At 39.7% G+C, this 21168-nt stretch overlaps 1 protein-coding gene and 1 long non-coding RNA gene across 2 annotated transcripts; both read left to right on the forward strand.

Moving 5' to 3' along the window:
* Nucleotides 1-289: 289 nt before the first annotated feature.
* On the forward strand, nucleotides 290-16839 carry LOC107701740 (uncharacterized). Its single transcript, XR_001635722.1, has 3 exons — nucleotides 290-300; nucleotides 8567-8570; nucleotides 16499-16839. It is a non-coding gene; the product is annotated as an uncharacterized LOC107701740 (long non-coding RNA).
* Nucleotides 16840-18325: 1486 nt separating this feature from the next.
* On the forward strand, nucleotides 18326-20815 carry LOC107692985 (piggyBac transposable element-derived protein 4-like). The gene is made up of 2 exons (XM_016492579.1): nucleotides 18326-18859; nucleotides 19156-20815. The coding sequence occupies exons 1-2, from the start codon at nucleotides 18559-18561 to the stop codon at nucleotides 20805-20807; spliced, it is 1953 nt and encodes a 650-aa protein (XP_016348065.1). The 5' UTR covers nucleotides 18326-18558; the 3' UTR covers nucleotides 20808-20815.
* Nucleotides 20816-21168: the final 353 nt, after the last annotated feature.

The following is a 21168-nucleotide window of genomic DNA, read 5'->3' on the forward strand; positions in this document are numbered from 1 at the left end:
GGTGGAAGAGTAGAATATGGGCTAAGGGGGCATGGATAACAAGATCTTCTGTCCTAATGTACCACTCACTGATGCCCCGCCATGGAAAGTCCCTGAACCACTTGTAGATTTGAGCTTCCTAGACAAGCCCAAAGATGAATATATTGGAAAGGAGGTTAATGCTATTTTATATAATACATTTTATTCAACTTTACAAATATATACAGATGGATCTAAGGAACCTGTTAGTCAAAAGTTTTAAAGAAATTTAAAATACGCATTAGTTTGAAATTACCCGAGGATTTATCAGTACACTGCAGAGTTAACAGCTATAATAATAGAACCAAATAGAGTAGTAATATGTTCAGATTCTTCTTCAGCTTTAATTAGTTTAATGCATGCAAGATCAGACAAAGAAGATTTATTAATGGACATATATCTATTCAGTTGAAAGAGGCTGGAATAATGGTATATTTTTGTTAGGTGCCAGGCAAGCACATGTTGGGGTATCTGGTAATGAAGTTGCTGATAAACTAGCAAAAGAAGCACTAGACTATGGAAGTGGATGTTAAAGTAACTATGGGATAAAAAGAGGCAAAATCGATCTTAAAGAAAAAGTTAATGAATAAATGGCAAATTAGATGGGATAATAGCAGCACAGGGAGATGGTGTTATAGTATTGCACAGACAGTATGGGAGGATAAATTGTCAGGGAAGAAAGAGGAAAGAAGAGGCTGTCTAGATTAAGACTGGGACCCACAGGGTTGAAATCAACACTGGCACTTATGGGTTTGCATGAAAACGGGTTATGTGATGCGTGTGGTGTACCAGAAAATGTACATCATGTGCTTTTTAGGTGTGGTAAATATAGTATATTATGATATATTATTTAGTCACTTTAGGGAGGAGGGGACGATGCATGAAGATATTTTAGGAAAAGGTTTAATGGATAGACAGGTATACAGAGCATTAATTAAATATATATGACTCAGGTTTAGGATCTAGAATATAATTTGTGTGGATGGGAATAGTCTGGAGCATGAAGAGCTAATTGTAAGTGTCAGAGGAGCTAAAAACGCAGCGCTATCATGAGAATGTGCTCTGAGTGCTCCATAGATTGGAGAGAAACATTCACACATTTTTTTAAGTATACATTTCTGGCCCACACTCCAACACAGTAGGTGGCAGATATGCACCTTAAATGTTAGTTGCCACCCGCCATTATAAAAAGACGAAGAAGATGAAGAAGAAGAAGAAGAAGGGATGGCTGGGAGTTGATAATATTTCTTTAAAAGTATTGTTAGGAAATGGGTCAATGCAATCAAGAGTGCATGAAATATTATTTAAATACCTGAAAAACACAGGAACAATAGATAGAATCTAGTTTTTTACCCCCCTTCGTCCAAATCTATACTCCACACTCCAGACTTGCTCCAGATCAGTAGGTGGTGGTAATGCACCTTTTTTCGCTGGCTTGCCAAACCGCCATAAAACACCAGATGAAGGAGAAGAAGAAGAACGAAGCCAAATAGGACTCCGACTGTAATTTGCTCAGATTCTTCATCAGCTCTTAAAAGTATATTGTCGACAAAAACTGATAGAGAAGACCTGCTAGTAGAAATGTATACATTACTGTACAGACTGAAAATAGAGGGTATAATCGTGTTTTGTTGGGTACCGGCACATATCGGGATAGTAGGAAATGAAACAGCGGACAAGTTAGCAAAAGAAACTTTAAAGAAAAACTTGGTGGATGTTAAGGTACCTCTGGGAAGAAATGAGATAACATCAGTAATTAATAGGGAAATAATAAGAATATGGCAACAAAGATGGGAAAATAGCAGCACAGGTAGGTGGTATTATAATATTGTAAAATCAGTAGGGAAAAAATAACAGTTTTATGGAAGACAGAAAGGAAGAAGTAATGATTTCTAGATTAAGGATGGGTCACACAGGACTAAATTCAACACTTGCATTAACGGGAAAGCATGAAAATGGTATGTGTGATGAATGTGATGTTTTTGAAACAGTAGAGCATGTGCTCTTTAAATGTAGTAAATATGAAGATCAGCGTAACAGTCTTTTTAGCAATATAAGGAACAGACCAGTGAGTGCCGTGGACCTTCTGAGAAAGGGTTTGAGTGATAGTCAGATGTTTAAGGTGGTTTTTAACATTTTTAGAGCTTGCAGGATTAGACCACAGGATTTAGTGTTTGAGGATGAGGATCATGATGCTTCTGCCCATCTTGGAGCGTGAGTATTTGTAATTCGTTACTTCACACCCCTGGCGGTAACACTCCTAAGGAGTGAACGGCCATTGAACAAAAAGAAGAAGAAGAACGATACGATACGGCGTGTACGCGAACTTCCGGTGATGTGGTTTTCTGACGCGGCACGGAATGGCGGCTAGTTCAAATAAACCAAAAAATACGAATACTAGATATCAAGGAAATCAAACTGGGAATGGATCAGAGACTCTAAGAATGGAAGACACGGGTGAAGAGGAGGATGATATGGAGGTAGGATGGACACAGGTCAGAACAGGAAAGAAGGTTACTAAAAAGAGGGAAAAAAGTAAGGAGGAAAGATCGGAAAGTAGTTCGATAACCAGTGAGGAAGATGGGGATGAAAGAAATAAGATCAAGAGTGAATTCAGGATAATATTGAAATTCAAAGAAGAGATAGGAGTTTCAGGAGTAAATCCATTGGCGTTGACTTATGAATTGAAAAAAATGGTAGGCGAAATAGCATTTGCAAAAGTGCTACAGGACGGTGCTTTATTGATAGCATGCAGGAGTGAAGATCAAAAAAATAAAGCCATAAAACTAAAAACAGTGGGAAAACAGATGGTAACGAATTACAAGATTGTAGGACAGAATTCGTGGGTGTATGGGGTAATAAATGGAATTCCTTTAGGAGTTACTATGGAGGAATTAAAAAAGAATCTAGAAGGGGGAAAGTTCATAGATGCAGTCCGCTTACAAATGAACAGAGAAGGGAGAAGAGTGGATAGCTTATCAGTACGTCTAAAATTGGAAGGAAAAGAATTGCCAGACTGAATTAAGATGGGTTATATAAGTTACCCGATTAGGAAGTATATAGCCCCTCCTTTGAGGTGTTATAATTGCCAGAGGTATGGGCATACTGCGTCAATGTGTAAATCTAAAATTAGGTGTGCGCGTTGTGGAGAGGAGTATGAATTTGGGAAATGCGGAGAAGGTGTAGGATTGAAGTGTTGCAACTGTGGAGGTAGTCACAATGCGGCATACGGGGGTTGTGAGGCGAGGAAAATGGCAGGGGAAGTACAACAGGAAAAGCCAAAAACAATCTTACTTATGCTGAAGTTGTGAAGGTAGTAAATGGTAGGAATAGGCAAAGTAGGACAGACAGAATGGAGAATGGAAAAGGAAGTGAAGGGACTGAAAGAACAGTTGAAGGCAGAATACCAGAAGATACAATGATAGTAAGCAAGATAAATATTGTGCTCTTCATGGTAGAGGTAATTAACTGTACAGCACAAACAGAAAGAAGAACGGAAAAATTACAAATAATTGTAAAAGCGGCAGAGAGATTTCTAGAAATAAAGGGATTGAAATGCGAAGATATAATGAAAAGCCTTAGTACAGAATCTCAATCAAGTCAGGAGATATGGGTTGGTTAGTATTTTTTATGTTAATTATCTTACAATGGAATGCCAGAAGCCTTTGTGCCAATGGTCAAGAATTTAAAGGATATATAAGCCAAATGAAAGATAAGCCAGATGTAGTATGTATTCAAGAGTCATGGTTGAATCCTAGATTAGATTTTGTTTTAAAAGGATATATAAGTGTGAGAAGAGACAGGGAAGAAGGAAAAGGAGGAGGATGTGTCACATTTTTAAAAGAGGGAATGCCTTATAGAGTTTTGGAGAAAGGGGTAACATTGGAGTATATAGTTGTAGAAATATGGCATGGAAATAAGAATTATGTTATGATAAACTTTTACAATCCATGCAAAAGATTAACACAAGAAAGTATGGAAGCTATAAAAGGATTAAGTGGAGATAGAGTTATTTGGTGTGGGGATTTTATTGCCCATAATACTTTATGGGGGGGGGGGGTTTATTGACAGATGCAAATGGTCTGGTCATTGAAGAGTTGATGAAAAATAAAACTTGGCTTGCATAAATGATGGAACCTATACACGTATGCATGTAAATTCAGGAAGAGAATCAGCAATAGATCTAACAATTGTGTCTAATGCATTAGGAGGAATAATAAATTGGGAGGTATAAAAAAAATTGTACAGCTGGTAGTGATCATTTTCCTGTTTTAAGCTCAATAGTAAATAATGACATAAGGAAGGTAAAGCAAGTAGATACAGGAAAGTGGAGGTATGAGAAAGCAGACTGGGAGAAATTCAAAAGAGAGTGTGAGGAAGGATTGAAAATGATCAAGATGAATGAAGGAATAATAATTGAAAGAATATATACAGAGTTAATATCAGTGATACAAAGTGCTGCTAGTGAATGCATTCAGAAAAGCAAAGGAAAGAGGGTGGGAAAAATAGTTCCATGGTGGAATGAGAGATGTACAATAGTAGTTAAAAGGAAAAAGAAAGCATTCAAAATTCTAAGGAAAACTCACAATTGGGAAAACATGATAATATATAAAAAGACTCAAGCAGAAACTAGAAGGACAATAAGGGAAGTGAAGAAAGAGTATTGGAGATCATTCTGTGAAGAAATAGGGAAAAACACTCCATTTGAGGACGTGTGGAGTATGATTAAAAAGATGAGCGGGATTCAAAGAGAATATGATTACCCTGTGTTAAATATTGGGGATGAAATAGCAATAAGTGATGAGAAGAAAGCAGAAATGTTTCGAAAGGAATTTTCAAAAATTAATAGTTCAGATAATTTGACGAAGGAATGTAAGGAAATGAGGGAGAAGTTGTTAAAATAGCATCCATATATTATGGGAAAAAAGAGAGTAACAAATGGTTTACTTGATGTCCCTTTTTCATCTTCAATTAAAGAGGGCATTAAAAAACACTAAGGATTCAACTCCAGGACAAGATGGAATTAGTTATGTAATGTTAAAAAAGTTAAGTGATGAATCTCTTAAAATCGTTCTAGAGTTTTATAACAGGGTATGGGAAGAAGGGACTTTACCTAAGAGCTGGAAAGAAGCTTTAATAATTCAGATAAAAAAAACAGGTAAAGACCCAAGTACACCTTTAAAAGGGTCATATGATGCGGTTTTTTCTGCAAATTTTTCGTTTCTCTTTGGAGTGTTACAAGCTCTTGGTGCATAAAGAAGATCTGTAAAGTTGCAAAGACTAAAGTCTCAAACCCAAAGAGATATTCTTTTTAAAAGTTAAGACTTGTCCACGCCCTCCTAAAACGCCTCGTTTAAAAACGCCCCCACATGTCTAGGTCACTGTGTGGGAAGATTTGCATAACGCCGCCCAAATGTTCATGCAAAGAAAGAAGGCGTAACTTTTATTCTCGCTGTAGTATTGTTGCCGCCGCCGCCATGTTGTGGATATGCTGTGTGTTTCATTGTGAAAGCGAAACTACTTTGTTTGGCCTTCCAAAAGAGGACGATATCCGCTTTGTCATGCCTAGAGCTGATCCGTGCTGGTCGCTGAGGAAAAACATCAAATAAACTTTTACAATCCATGCAAAAGATTAACACAAGAAAGTATGGAAGCTATAAAAGGATTAAGTGGAGATAGAGTTATTTGGTGTGGGGATTTTATTGCCCATAATACTTTATGGGGGGGGGGGGTTTATTGACAGATGCAAATGGTCTGGTCATTGAAGAGTTGATGAAAAATAAAACTTGGCTTGCATAAATGATGGAACCTATACACGTATGCATGTAAATTCAGGAAGAGAATCAGCAATAGATCTAACAATTGTTTCTAATGCATTAGGAGGAATAATAAATTGGGAGGTATTAAAAAATTGTACAGCTAGTAGTGATCATTTTCCTGTTTTAAGCTCAATAGTAAATAATGACATAAGGAAGGTAAAGCAAGTAGATACAGGAAAGTGGAGGTATGAGAAAGCAGACTGGGAGAAATTCAAAAGAGAGTGTGAGGAAGGATTGAAAATGATCAAGATGAATGAAGGAATAATAATTGAAAGAATATATACAGAGTTAATATCAGTGATACAAAGTGCTGCTAGTGAATGCATTCAGAAAAGCAAAGGAAAGAGGGTGGGAAAAATAGTTCCATGGTGGAATGAGAGATGTACAATAGTAGTTAAAAGGAAAAAGAAAGCATTCAAAATTCTAAGGAAAACTCACAATTGGGAAAACATGATAACATATAAAAAAGACTAGAAGAACAATAAGGGAAGTGAAGAAAGAGTATTGGAGATCATTCTGTGAAGAAATAGGGAAAAACACTCCATTTGAGGACGTGTGGAGTATGATTAAAAAGATGAGCGGGATTCAAAGAGAATATGATTACCCTGTGTTAAATATTGGGGATGAAATAGCAATAAGTGATGAGAAGAAAGCAGAAATGTTTCGAAAGGAATTTTCAAAAATTAATAGTTCAGATAATTTGACGAAGGAATGTAAGGAAATGAGGGAGAAGTTGTTAAAATAGCATCCATATATTATGGGAAAAAAGAGAGTAACAAATGGTTTACTTGATGTCCCTTTTTCATCTTCAATTAAAGAGGGCATTAAAAAACACAAAGGATTCAACTCCAGGACAAGATGGAATTAGTTATGTAATGTTAAAAAAGTTAAGTGATGAATCTCTTAAAATCGTTCTAGAGTTTTATAACAGGGTATGGGAAGAAGGGACTTTACCTAAGAGCTGGAAAGAAGCTTTAATAATTCAGATAAAAAAAACAGGTAAAGACCCAAGTACACCTTTAAAAGGGTCATATGATGCGGTTTTTTCTGCAAATTTTTCGTTTCTCTTTGGAGTGTTACAAGCTCTTGGTGCATAAAGAAGATCTGTAAAGTTGCAAAGAGACTGTATGATGGAAACACAGTATGGTAGGGGCGTAACATTTCCGTCACACGCTTGAGGTATTCGGCCAATCACAACGCACTGGATAGCTGGCCAATCAGAGCACACCTCGCTTTTCAGACCGATGAGCTTTGTAAAAATCGACGCGTTTCAGAAAGGCGGGGCATAGAGGAGAAACAATAATGTACATTATGTGGAAAATAATGTGTTTTTTTAACCTTAAACCGCATAAACACATTGCATTACACCAAATACACAACATAATGTTCTTTTTAGCAACATCATATGACCCCTTTAAACTATAGACCGATAGCATTAACTTCACATTTAGGTAAATTAAAGGAAAAAATGATTACAGATCGTTTAATGTACCAAATGGAGAAAATCAATTTTTCCCCCCATATCAAAATGGTTTTAGATATGGAAAGGGAACAATGGACTCAGTTATTCATTTGGAATCAGATATTAGGAAAGCTTTGATAAATAAAGAAACCGTAATAGCAGTTTTCTTTGACGTGGAGAAAGCTTATGACATGTTATGGAAGGAGGGTTTGTTGATAAAATTAGATCAAATTGGAATAGATGGAAAATTATATAATTGGATTAAAGAGTTTTTAAGTGATAGAAATATTAAAGTAAAGATTGGGGAATGTATATCAAGGAAAGGAACAATTGAGAATGGAACTCCTCAAGGGAGTGTCATAAGTCCTTTGTTGTTCATTATTATGATAAATAATGTATTTGCAACATTAGATAGAAATATAAATAAATATCTGTGGCTTAGAGGTAGGAATGTAGATTATATTGTTAATAAAATGCAAACAGCTGTAAATAATGTTGAGAGGTGGTCTTATAAATGGGGTTTTAAATTCTCAGTGGAGAAAACCAAATATATATTTTTTTACAAATAAAAGGTCAAGTATAAATTTAAAGATGAAGTTATATAATAAAGAGTTAGAACAGGTTAAAGTGATAAGATTTTTAGGTATGTGGTTTGATACAAAAGCTACATGGAATACACATAAATAAGATGGTGGATAAATGTAAGAAGATTTTAAATGTAATGAGATGTATTTCAGGACGTGAATGGGGAGCTGATAGATTGGCATTAAAAACGATTTATTTGACAATGATAAGAGCAATATTAGATTATGGTTGTATGACATACAGTTCAGCTACTAAGTCACAATTAGGAAAATTAGAGAGAATTCTATCACAAGCTTTTGAGCTTTGTTGTGGAGCTTATCCTTCTTCTCCAGTTCCAGCGTTACAGGTAGAGATGGGGAAGATGCCAATTAAATGAAGAAGAAAGCAACTGATACTGGCATATTGGGCAAACCTTAAAGGTCAGAAGGATAGTCACCCGACAAAAGGTATAATTGAGGCATGTTGGGAACACGGGAAAAGGAAAGTTAACAGTTTTGGATGGATCATTAAGGACTTAGTGCAGGACATGAAATTAAATGAGTACAGTGTCATTCCAGCAGTAATATGACCAGCAATGCCAATATGGATTTCTGATGCATTCGCATGCGTATGAATGGAAGTCAATGGAACGAAAAGTGCAGTGTGACAGCCCCTTTACACAGATGCATCTAAGGATCCACAGAATGGTCAGGTGGGGGTAGCATATATCATTCCAAGGTTGAAAGTAGCAAGAGGGAAAAGAATAACAGATCATGTTTCTGTGTTTACAGGAGAGTTAATAGCAATTATGTTAGCAAGTAATAAAATAAATGAAATAGGACTAAGCAGATCTGTAATATGCTCAGATTCAAGCTCAGCTTTGTTATGCCTAGAAGCTCAAAAGTCAGAAACTAGACACGATATAGTTTTGGAGATACTACAGATATTGTACATGATACAACAGACAAATAAAATAGTTCAGTTTTTGTGGGTTCCGGTACATACTGGAGTATCAGGGAATGAAGCAGCAGACAAGTTAGCAAAACAAGTTATGGCAAAGGAAAGTAGTTAAAATGCCCAACTTTACAGCAGAAAAAAACACGTTTACTGCCTGGTTCAAAAAATGATTTTGGTTTATATAGCTGTAACATAAATTTTGAAGTTGATGTTAAGGCTGTGGGGTTGCGTTTGTGTGTGTATTGCTTTTCTGTCCCTCGGGGCTTGCCGTAGGCAAGGTTTGGGCACGCACATGTTAACGAGAGCGCCCAGGTGTGCCATGTGAGTTTCTTTGGGAGTTAAAAAGAATAAAAAGTACATCGTTCATATAATACCCGAGTCTCGCTTTCTTTATTTTATTATTTGAAAAGTGTTTAGGCGAACCCGAGGCGTAAGCTCGGTCACATTGGTGGCAGCGGTGTTGTTTTGGTTGAGTTTAGTTAGTGTTTTAAAGTGTTTCGACGGGTGTTAAATTAGTTAGCTTAAATTCAAAAGTGTATAGTTAGTAGCACGCGTGGTCTACGCATCGTCAGTATGTGGTTCAAGGAGGAAGACAATTTTAGAGTTTTGCGGGACCGTGACAGAGGCAATAGGAGCGTGCGAATTGAATTGCCACCTCCGTTCTCCGGGGAGGAGAAACAAAGTTTTGTGTGCTGGGCGAGACAGTTTGAAGTTGCTGTCAAAGCGCTCACTGAAGGGAGTGGAACTGCTTCATACAACTATGAACTGACAAGGATTTTACCCACACGTTTAAACAACGCAGCTTTCTCTCTATGGGACAGTCTCCCTGATCCTGTTAAATCGGACTATGACAAAGTAAAAGAGAAGCTAAAAGAAGCTTTTGGAAGGAGACAGTTCATGGAGCGATTCAGGTCCAGCTTATCTGCCCGCCCTCGCGCAGCACGGGAGAGTCTAGAGGTGTATGCAGCAGAAATAAGCCGGCTAGTGGATGAGGCTTTCCCAGAGTACGGTGACAGAGCCCAGAGGGAGGAAAAGTTTTGCCGTTTCGTGGCGGGTCTGGACCCAGTGCTGAGGACGAAATGTTATGAGCAGGGAGCGACAGACATGGAGGAAGCCGTAATAATCGCAGGTCGGTGCGAGAAATGCGATGGATGTGGGATATGTGACTGCTAATGTCGGGCATAATTTGACGGCCGACGGGGCTGGGGCCAGCGTGAACTCTGTGTCGGACATTGGTGGACTGTACAAAGCAATTGATAAGTTAACTAATGAGGTAAGAGACATGAAAGTCGCCCTTAACCGTTTGGAGAACGAGAATGACAGACTGAAAGAGAGAGTGAGTCGGAGCAGTAGAGATGAGTGGAGTAGAGCGCGCTCCCCGTCACGTGAGTCAGGACAGTGCTGCTGTCAGGGGCGTGCTTGCCGTATGCAGGCATATGAGATGCAGAGAGGCCGCTCTTCTGAAAGAAAACCGTTTATGGAGTTTAATAGTCGTAAGGACTACAACTCGGCCCGTAGTCCTATGAGGTGCGCTAACAGCCCCTCCCCCAGCCCCAGCATGCGGAGACGAGGCAGTTATGAGGAGGAAACTAGGAGACAGGGAGTGCGCTTCATAACCCCTGGTGATGAGGAGAGGAATTACGAGCCGGGAAACGGGCTATAGCTCATGTTGCGGCCCAAACACCAGCTGTATTACACAGGGGCCCGAAACCTGTTGACACAACCTTATTGGACACAAACACTGACCAGGGGCCTCTGGTATCATATGTGAAAGGCACAATTGAGGGCATCGAGCTTCCTATCCTAATTGACTCTGGTTCTAGTGTATCACTGATGAGCTCTGATTTTCGAATGTCAATCCCTGCACTTCGCAGTCGACCTCTAAAGAAAGACTATATTGCAGCTCGTGCTGTAAACGGACAGATGTTGGACACGCTGGGCACACTTACTGTGACACTACAGCTGGGTACTGAAAGCTGGCAACATGTTTTTCATATAGTGAGAGAAACAACGCAGTCTGTGTTGCTGGGATGGTTCTTTTTAGTAAAAAATCATGCCCTGCTGAACATTAGTCACGCTAAGTTACAGTTATGGGACATTTCCATTCCACTTCTTACCAGCTCAGATTTTGTCCCTTCATGCTGCAATGTGTCTCTGGCCACAGACATGACACTTCCGCCCCTCAGTGAGTCAATTGTGCCAGTTAAGATTGGTTTGCCTTGGCCCAGGTGTCTAATGACTCCCAGGTGTCTAATGACTATATGGGGTATTTGGAACCTAATGTGTCGGAGTCTGCCGGTCTAGTTGTGGCACACACACTCACTAATGTGCACAATGGATTGACTAAAGCACGAATTTTGAACCCTACTGGACAGGACATTCCTATAAAACAGGGGACTCACCTGGGTGAGTTTTATTCTGTAGCTGATTCTGATATTCATCCCTTTCAGCAGGACGCAGGGGAAGGTGTTGTTCCTAGCCCACGCAACACAGCTCCTCCAATATCTTTAAGTGAATCGCCAATTTCAACATCTTATAGGGCAAAACTGGCGGCACTGTTGCAGGAGTACAGTGACATCTTTAACTTCTCAGGGAAAAATACAGGAAAATGCACGTTGGTGCAGCATCATATCAGGACTGGGGAACATGGCCCTATTAAGCAGCGCGCATACCGTGCGTCGCCTGAAAAGAGAGCTGAGATAGAGAGACAGGTGGCGGGCCTACTAGCTGAGGGTGTCATCGAAGAAAGCTGTAGCCCCTGGGTGTCTCCAGTCGTGCTTGTAAAAAAGAAATGTGGTGCCTGGCGCTTCTGCGTTGATTATAGACGCTTGAACAGTATAACGGTCCAGGACTCTCATCCTCTGCCGCATGTGGATGACACACTGGATGCATTAGCGGGCTCCAGATGGTTCAGCACATTGGATTTTTCTAATGGATACTGTCAGGTAGAGGTGGCCAACCAAGACAGAGAAAAAACAGCTTTTACTACAGGTCAGGGTCTATATCAGTGGCGCTGCATGCCGATGGGGCTTTCTAACTCCCCCGCCACTTTTCAGCGGATGATGGAGTTAGTTCTGAGAGGGCTCCCATGGCACATTTGCATGGTGTACCTGGATGATATTTTGATTTATAGTCCAACATTTGACGAGCATTTAACTCATCTGAAAGAAGTGTTTTCCAGAATATGTTCGGCAGGTTTGAAATTGAACCCCAGAAAATGCAACTTGGCTAGGGATCACGTGATATTCCAGGGTTATGTTGTTTCAGAGAAAGGTCTCCAGCCTGACCCGAGAAACACAGAGAAGATTCGAAATTGGCCAGTTCCACAGTCTCCCTCGGAGGTTAGAGCATTTGTGGGACTGTGTTCATACTATCGACACTTTGTAAAGGACTTTTCAAAACATGCAGCCCCGCTGAATCAGCTGGTGGGCAAAAATGTGCCTTTTGTATGGAATACCGATTGTGACAACGCATTTAACTACTTGAAGGAAGTGCTGTCTTCAGCTCCCATCGTGACACTGCCTGATTTCAAAGTGCCTTTCAAAGTTTATACGGATGCCTCCAAGTGGGCTGTGGGTGCTGTACTTGCACAGGGAAAAGATGGACTAGAGCACGTAGTAGCGTATGCCAGCCGCGCCTTGAATGTCACACAGAGACGTTGGTCTACTTTTGACCGGGAGTTATGGGCTATTGTGTGGGCAGTGAGAGAACACTGATCTTGGACTTTCCAAGATCAGACACTATCTTGGACTTTCTTCATTTACTATCATTACGGATCATCGCCCACTTCTAGCGCTACGACGTATGTCCCTTGAGGATGACCCAACGGGCAGAAGGGCTAGATGGCTTTTGGAATTGGACCCGCTGAATTGGGTCATTCTGCACAAAGAGGGCAATCAACATAAAAATGCTGATGCACTGTCCCGCTGCCCGGTGACACCAGACTTTAAGGACAGTGTGACGGCAGTTAAATTGGTGAGGGACGTGAATGTGGTGAATACTGACCAGTCGGATAATGACATGTCTTGTTCTACTGAGACCGCTGAGGTGCCTGAAAAAGAGACTGTATCTAATTTGTCCTTAAGTACTGACAACATTTTGAGCATGTTTGATTTGTCATACGATCTAGCGGACATTGTTACTATGCAGCAGAATGATCCAGATATTGACACAGTGCGGCACTGGGTAGAGCAATCACGAAGGCCTCCTAAGAGACAGCTGGCAGGTACATCTCAGAATTTACGTAAATATTGGACTGAGTTTAATCGTCTGTCCATAATAAATGGACTGTTGTGTCGCTCAGTTTCCTGTCCTCCCACAGGCGACCCTGTTGCTCAGGTTGTAGTTCCTCCTGCTCTTAAACATGACATACTTTTGCAGCTCCACGGGGCCCCAACTGCTGCTCATTTTTCTCCAGAACGAGTGTGGGAACGGGCGAGGCGTTTTTGCTACTGGCCATCTATGTTTAAGGACATTAAGACGTGGTGCGAGCAATGCACAGCGTGTCAAACTCGTCGTAAGCCGGTCCCAACTCATCAAGCACCTATGGGTGGGTCCCTGACAACGCGACCCTTTGAGAGAGTCGCAATGGACATTTTGGAACTACCAATAACAACCAAAGAAAATCGGTATGTACTGGTAGTTGAGGATTATTTCACAAAATTTGTTAACCTGTATGCCCTGCCTAACCAATCTGCACAGACTGTCGCTCACTGCTTGTTTGAGGACTACATTTTGATACACGGCATTCCTGAATCTTTACACTCTGATCAGGGCCGCCAGTTTGAATCAGAGGTGGTCTCGACTCTCTGTCGTTTGCTGAATATAAAGAAAACGCACACCACTCCCTACCACCCAGCGTCCGACGGCATGGTGGAACGTTTTAACAGAACATTGACTGATCAGATGGCTAAGATACTGTTGTCATGTGGGGGTGAGTGGAACAATTATATCAAACAGGTGGCATTTGCGTACAATTCCTCACCTCATTCTAGCACCAAGTTCTCACCTTACTTTCTGGTTCATGGACGAGAACCAAGGATGCCCACTGACTTGTTACTAGCCACGCATACACTTGACCAGAACATTTCAACATCTCATGCTGCATTCGTGTCCACTTTGCTTGCAAATCTACAGGATACTTTCAGGAGTGCTAGAATGTACAGTGAAGTGGCTCATGATCGGCAGAAACTGTATCATGATTCAGGCCACCAGTCCTATGCAGTCGGTGCCATGGTGTGGCTCCATAATCCAGTGGAGAGCCGCATGAAGCTGGCGCCCCACTGGAAGGGACCTTTTAAGATTGCACAAATATCTCATGCTGCATTCATGTCCACTTTGCTTGCAAATCTACAGGATGCTTTCAGGAGTGCTAGAATGTACAGTGAAGTGGCTCATGATCGGCAGAAACTGTATCATGATTCAGGCCACCAGTCCTATGCAGTCGGTGCCATGGTGTGGCTCCATAATCCAGTGGAGAGCCGCATGAAGCTGGCGCCCCACTGGAAGGGACCTTTTAAGATTGCACAAATCTTTGACTCTGGTGGTGAGCCAGGACTGACATACTGGATTGTTAGCCCTATGGACTCAGATGGACAAGGACAGGTTGTGCATTACAATAGGTTGAGAAAAAGGATTGGACAAAATGACGACTGTTTAAGTAAATTGTACTGGTGTTTTAGATGGTACAAATTGTTTTAGGGTTAGATGCAGATTAAGGTATTATGCATGTTAATGCTTATTATTATTGTTTTGTTGCCTGTTCTATCCTTTACTGTTTGAAAGATAAACAAGGACGTTTATTTTAGGGGGATGGGACGTATGTAACATAAATTTTGAAGTTGATGTTAAGGCTGTGGGGTTGCGTTTGTGTGTGTATTGCTTTTCTGTCCCTCGGGGCTTGCCGTAGGCAAGGTTTGGGCACACACATGTTAACGAGAGCGCCCAGGTGTGCCATGTGAGTTTCTTTGGAGTTAAGAAGAATAAAAAGTACATCGTTCATATAATACCCGAGCCTCGCGGATCGTTAGCCCTATGGACAAGGACAGGTTGTGCATTACAATAGATTGAGACCTTATACATTGCCGGTTCCCACACTGTCATCTGATGAGAGACTATCTATGGTTCCTCATTCTTTGCCTGATTCCCCTTCTAAAGAGTCTGACATGTTAGGAGGGTTGCAGCACAGTGAACCTCAAAAGGATTTAAGTGAGGCACTGGAGGGACCTGATAAGTGCATATCTGGTGGGAGACCAGCTCCCGCCTTTTTGCCCATTTTCGATTATCCGGGAGTGGCGACGGCCGGCTCTGCCCACTTTTGAGCTTCAAAAACCTCTTCAGGAACCTACGGGTGACGTCACGGACACTACGTCCATGTTTTTATACAGTCTATGGTTTACAGGAGAGTTAATAGCAATTATGTAATGATTAAAATAAATGAAATAGGACTAAGCAGATCTGTAATATGCTCAGATTCAAGCTCAGCTTTGTTATGCCTAGAAGCTCAAAAGTCAGAAACTAGACAAGATATTGTTTTGGAGATACTACAGATATTGTGCATGATACAATAGACAAATAAAATAGTTCAGTTTTTGTGGGTTCCGGCACATACTGGGGTGTCAGGGAATGAAGCAGCAGACAAGTTAGCAAAACAAGTTATGGCAAAGGAAAGTATAGATATGGAAATAATGTATAGCAAAGCAGAACTCAAATCAATATTAAAAAGGGAGATAAATAAAAACTGGCAATATTATTGGGATAATGAACAAAAGGGAAGGCATCTACACTTAAAACAACCATTGGTAGGAAGAGGAAGGAACTCAAGTGGGAGAAGGAAAGAAGACTGTATTATTTCTAGATTAAGACTTGGACATACAGGTCTTAATTCAACCATGCATATAATAGGAAGACACCCTACAGGATTGTGTGATTGGTGTGGTATTAAAGAAACAGTGGAACGTGTACTCATTAAGTGTAATATATATTCAGAGGAAAGAAGTAATCTAATAGAATTTAAGAAGAAAGGTGTTCAACCATTAACATTAAAAAAGCCTTTAAATACAGTTGAAGGGGATAATTTATTAATAAATTTTTTAAATAGAACTCATTTAATGAATAGAATATAGATAGGCTATTGTTATTATTAATAATGATAGTAATGGTAGTGATAGTGATAATAATAGTAGTAGTATTAATAATAATAAGAATAATATTGTTGTTATTTCTCCTCTCTGGACTGTGATGGACTTCGGCTGTAGATGGAGGAGCTGAACACGCAGCAACATTGAAAGCACGAGTCCCGAATGGTCTGGGGAGTAGGGAATGGGATATAGCGTCTCTGATCCATTACCACAGTAGATGGCGGTAATGCTCTTTTAAGAATGCGAACCGCCAATAAGCTCAAAGAAGAAGAAGAAGAACGATACAAGAAGAAGAAGAAGAAGAAGAAGAAGAAGGGTAGGATTGAAAAGTTTGTTGCAGTCTGGAGTCGGAGGCATACTACCGAATTATTAGCTATCATACTAGCTCTACAGTGGATTGAAGAAGTTCAACCAGATAGAACTGTGATATGTGCGGAACTTGAAGTAAAGCTGAATTCAAGAGAGTGATATCATTTGAAGTAAGTAAGAAATGGCAAAAGTTATGGAATAATGGGTCTAAAGGAAGACATCTTTTCCAGATTCAGGAGTGTGTTGGAAATGAGAGGAAAAGATACGGAAATAGAAAGAAAGATGTCATCTTATCAAGACTAAGAATCGGACATACGGCATTAAACTATAGTCTTTATAAAATAGGTAAGCATGAATCGGGAAAGTGTGACAAATGTGGAGAATTAGAAACAGTGAAACATATTATTGTTGAGTGTTCTGCATATGAAAGGGAGAGATTTCAATTAATTCAAGAATTAGGATGGCTGGGAGTTGATAATATTTCTTTAAAAGTATTGTTAGGAAATGGGTCGAGGCAATCAAGAGTGCAAGAAAATATGTTTAAATACCTGAAAAACACAGGAACAATAGATAGAATCTAGTTTTTTATTTATTTTTTCTCCTTTCTTTCCCTTCTGTATTTCTTTCTTCCAAATTTATGCACACTCCAGATCAGTAGGTGGCGGTAATGCACCTCTTTCGCTGGTGTGCCAAACCGCCATAAAACACCAGAAGAAGAAGAAGGGGTTGCTGTGTTTGTTGTGATTCAGCTGAAGAAAGGTTTGTGTTTCTAAACATGTAGGAGTTTAAACCGATATAAGAAGTTATTTAGTCAACTTTATAGTTGACAGGAGCTTTCAACTGCTTTAATTGTTATTGAATGTAACGGTCAAGTGCTTGATTTTGTTATTTTTTAAGCGCAACCACACATGAGAAACAGAACGGGTATGTCTCATTTAGCTCCTAATATCGTCAGCAGTATTGTGAACAAAAATGAAGAACGCTGGCAAGTAGTTTCGCATTTGTACGAAGCTGTCTTGTTTCAGAAAAGCGCTCATTACATTACAAAGTAAGAAAGAAATTACTGTAATAATTACTCCTCGCGAGGATTATATCCTGGCGACAACTGCTGTTCAAAACAGCGTGAACCCAAGTAGAGCACAAACATGTTACAATGACCCTTTTAAAACCAACTACGAATGGTTTGTTGAATGTGTAATCTGTTAAATGTAATATGCAGTACTGACTAGAGAGCTGATTGAGACCTACCCAGAAATTTAGGTTGTATTTATTTTTCTTTCCGTTAATTATTCTCATCTCAAACATAACAGTGTCCAGAAAAATCTCCCATTATAAAGATGGCGTTTATTAAAGAGGAGAGTGAAGACATGAAGATTGAAGAAGCATTCAGTGTGAAAGAAGAAGATACTGAGGAACAAACAGGTTGGTTTCAAATGAAAGGTGAACTTGGTCATTTCATCCTTATTAAAATGTTGACCACTACAGAAATGCTGTTTATTATTTATAGCTAAATAATACCACTTTCATAACAACAACACACATCTATATATATATATATGAAGAGTTCATTTGCAAAAACGGATAACTCAATTTTTAACAATTTTCAAAAATCATGTTTTTTCATTGTGCATTCCAGTTAGTCTCAGTCAAACTGCAGTTGGGTTATTTTGATTAGGTTAAAAAATAACTAAAAATACAGCTATCTAACACAATAAAAACATGACATAATAAAAAACATGATTTTTATATACATTTTTTTCAATTTTCAAAGTCAATTATGTTGGTTTGGTACCCAGTCTGCCATCCTTTAGCTTTATCTCTTTTCTTTTTTGAAAGCCTTGTTTCAGCTTAATTTCTGTTGATTAGGTCATTGCAGTTATTCTTCCCCCTGGGGTGTTTTTATAATGTTGATATGATTTTTACATTAACAGTTGACATAGTTTCTACCCTGATTTTGGCCCTCTGATTTGAATAATCCATGTAAGGGACCTTAAAGGGGACCTTTTATGCAAAAATCACTTTTTTACACAGTGTGTAACACAGTGTGTCCAAACAACCAGCCTATAATGGTAAAAGACCACCCACTCCTTTTTTTAACTCTTTCCCCACCATCTCGTCAATTAAGAGACAACACTTCCCCGCGAAAGACGAGTTTTTACGGCAATCCGTGTTCTAGGTGTATTATGGTAAGGAAAGCCCTAGCGCATGTCCTGAATGAGTTACGGGACTTCGGGTGCGAAATTCAAAGGCATAACGGAAACGGAAAATGTAGATCATATCACATATAAAAATGAAGAGGTATACAGCTGAACAGGCCCTGGAGGTGTTGATGAACTCGGACTCCAATCACTCGTGTTTTGATCATTTTGAATCTGATTGGGACGAAGTAGTCAGTGAGGGAGATGCCTTTACAGACACAGAAACGTCTAGTGTCGTGGATAGACCGATAACCCGTCGATCTGGACGAAGACGACGTGCACCGGCCTGTTTACGTGTGGACACTGATAGTTCAGACGGCGATACTTCGGACACTTCGTGGAGAGATTCAAGGCCGTCTCATTCTCCGTTCCGATGTGCCAGAGTCAATAGAGGTAAGACAGATAAGGAAATGGTAAAAAAAGTCTCTTTCTTGTGCACATTTGGTGTACATATACATATAGTTATATATATGTGTGCACGCATAAATGTATATGTATGTGTGTATATATATATATATATATGTGTGTGTGTGTGTGTGTGTGTGTGTGTGTGCATGTGATCTATATATGTATATAAACATATGTATGTATATTTGTGTGTATAAACATTTGTATGTATATGTGTGTGTGTGTGTGTGTCTGTTCTGTTTATTGAATACAATTTCATTTATTCATATAATTATTTACAGGTAGAACACCGCAACGAGGCAGAGGTCAGACGCGTGAAGCACATCGACATGGTCCTGCTGGTGACCAGACATGGGCCGCTGTGAACCATCCAGCTGAAGATCCTGAACCTGTTCATGAGTGGCATGAAATGAACTGGCAGCCAAAAAACCTTCCCTTCACTGAGAATCCTGGGCCTGTCGGTGATGCTGCTGCTCTTGATTCAATAGAACCTAAAGACTTTATTGAGCTGTTCATTTCTGATGAACTGATTCAGAACATTGTTGATCAGACCAACCTGTATGCAGATCAGTGTATTCAGGCTATGGACGGTACTTCACAACATGCTAGAATTCATGCATGGAAGCCTGTCACAGTTTCAGAAATGAAAGTCTTCCTGGGGCTGTTTTTTCTCACTGGTATCATTCATAAGCCTGAACTTGATATGTACTGGTCTACAGATGAAATGTTAGCTACCCCCTACTTCAGCAAGGTCATGTCTCGCAACAGGTTTGAAATCATATGGAGATTTCTTCACTTCAATGATAATACAGCAAGGCCAGCCAGTGACACTGACAGGCTGTACAAAGTCCGCCCTGTCTTAGATCACCTCGTGTCCAAATTCCGTGAAATGTATCAGCCTAACACAAACATTTGCATTGATGAGGGTATGCTTCTGTGGCGTGGGCGCCTAGCTTTCAGGGTGTACAATCCTCAAAAACCCATCAAATCCTACATCTTGTGCGATTCTGAAACAGGTTACTGTTTTAACATGAAGCCCTATTGTGGAGAAAGTGCTGCCCTGAAAGACACGGTTGTCTCTCTTCTTGATCGTCTAGCAGGTCATGGTTACAGATTATTTATGGATCATTTTTACAACTCTGTACAACTGTGTAAGCACCTACTTGATTTGAAAACCCATGTCTGTGGTACAATTAGGAAAAACAGAGGTGAACCACCAGTCATTCGAGATCTCAGAAATGCTGACCTTAGGATTGGGGAAACAGTCATGTGTCACACTGAAAATGTGATGGTCTTGGCATGGCGAGACAAACAAACAGTGAAAATGGTCACAACATGCCATGAGAACAACATGGAAGAAGTTGAGGTATGGCAGAGAGGCCACCAAGAAAAAATTGCAACGCAAAAACCAGCATGCATTGTGGAATACAATAATGCAATGAATGGAGTTGACAAATTGGATCAAAACATTAAGTACTACCCTTTTGTCAGGAAGTCACACAAGTGGACAAAGAAATTTGTCACATATCTGTTGCAGATCAGTCTGTTCAATGCTTTTGTCATTTACAAAGCAAAAAACCCACAAGGTAATTGTAAAACTCTCCTCTCTTTCATCCAAAGTGTTATAAATTCATGGACCAGCAGAGAACAGGCTGGTGGTGGGGAAGAAAGAGATGACCCTCCAACTGAAAACACTCCTAGAGCACCATATAACACTGACCCTAGAAATAGGGTAAATGACCTTTTTGCAGTTCATGCACTTGTTCCGATTGCGTCCACTTCCAAAAAGCAACACCCGACGAGAAGATGCAGGGTTTGTGCACGTAATGGTTTGCGAAGTGAGACCTCGTTCTACTGCAAAAGTTGTGGCGTCCCCTTACATTCTGGCAATTGTTACACCGTTTACCACTCAAAGATAAAATACAGTGCCTAAATTTTATTTATTTAAAATTATTTATATTTGAAGGTTTTATTTATGAAAGAATATGACATCTGAATGTATTTTGCTTCAAAATGCACTACTTTGATAAAAATGTATTTTTCTCTGTTTTTTGTACAAAATGTTTTTAATGAAACCTATCTGTGTTCAAGTGGTGATAAAACATGAACACATAAAGATAGAAAAAAATAGTGTTTTTCTTTTAAAAGCAGAGGCTCGGTTCTTTATTTTGATATATAATATGTTCATATATTCATAGCAGAAAATATTCTGAGGGCCGTCAAATTTAGATGAAAATAATCAGAAATGCTGGCGGTGGCTGGCAACTTTTTTTTAAAAATGCTGGCGGGGAAAT

This window comes from Sinocyclocheilus anshuiensis, unplaced genomic scaffold (assembly GCF_001515605.1).
Source record: "Sinocyclocheilus anshuiensis isolate Anshui unplaced genomic scaffold, SAMN03320099.WGS_v1.1 scaffold73, whole genome shotgun sequence".
Classification (NCBI taxonomy): domain Eukaryota; kingdom Metazoa; phylum Chordata; class Actinopteri; order Cypriniformes; family Cyprinidae; genus Sinocyclocheilus; species Sinocyclocheilus anshuiensis.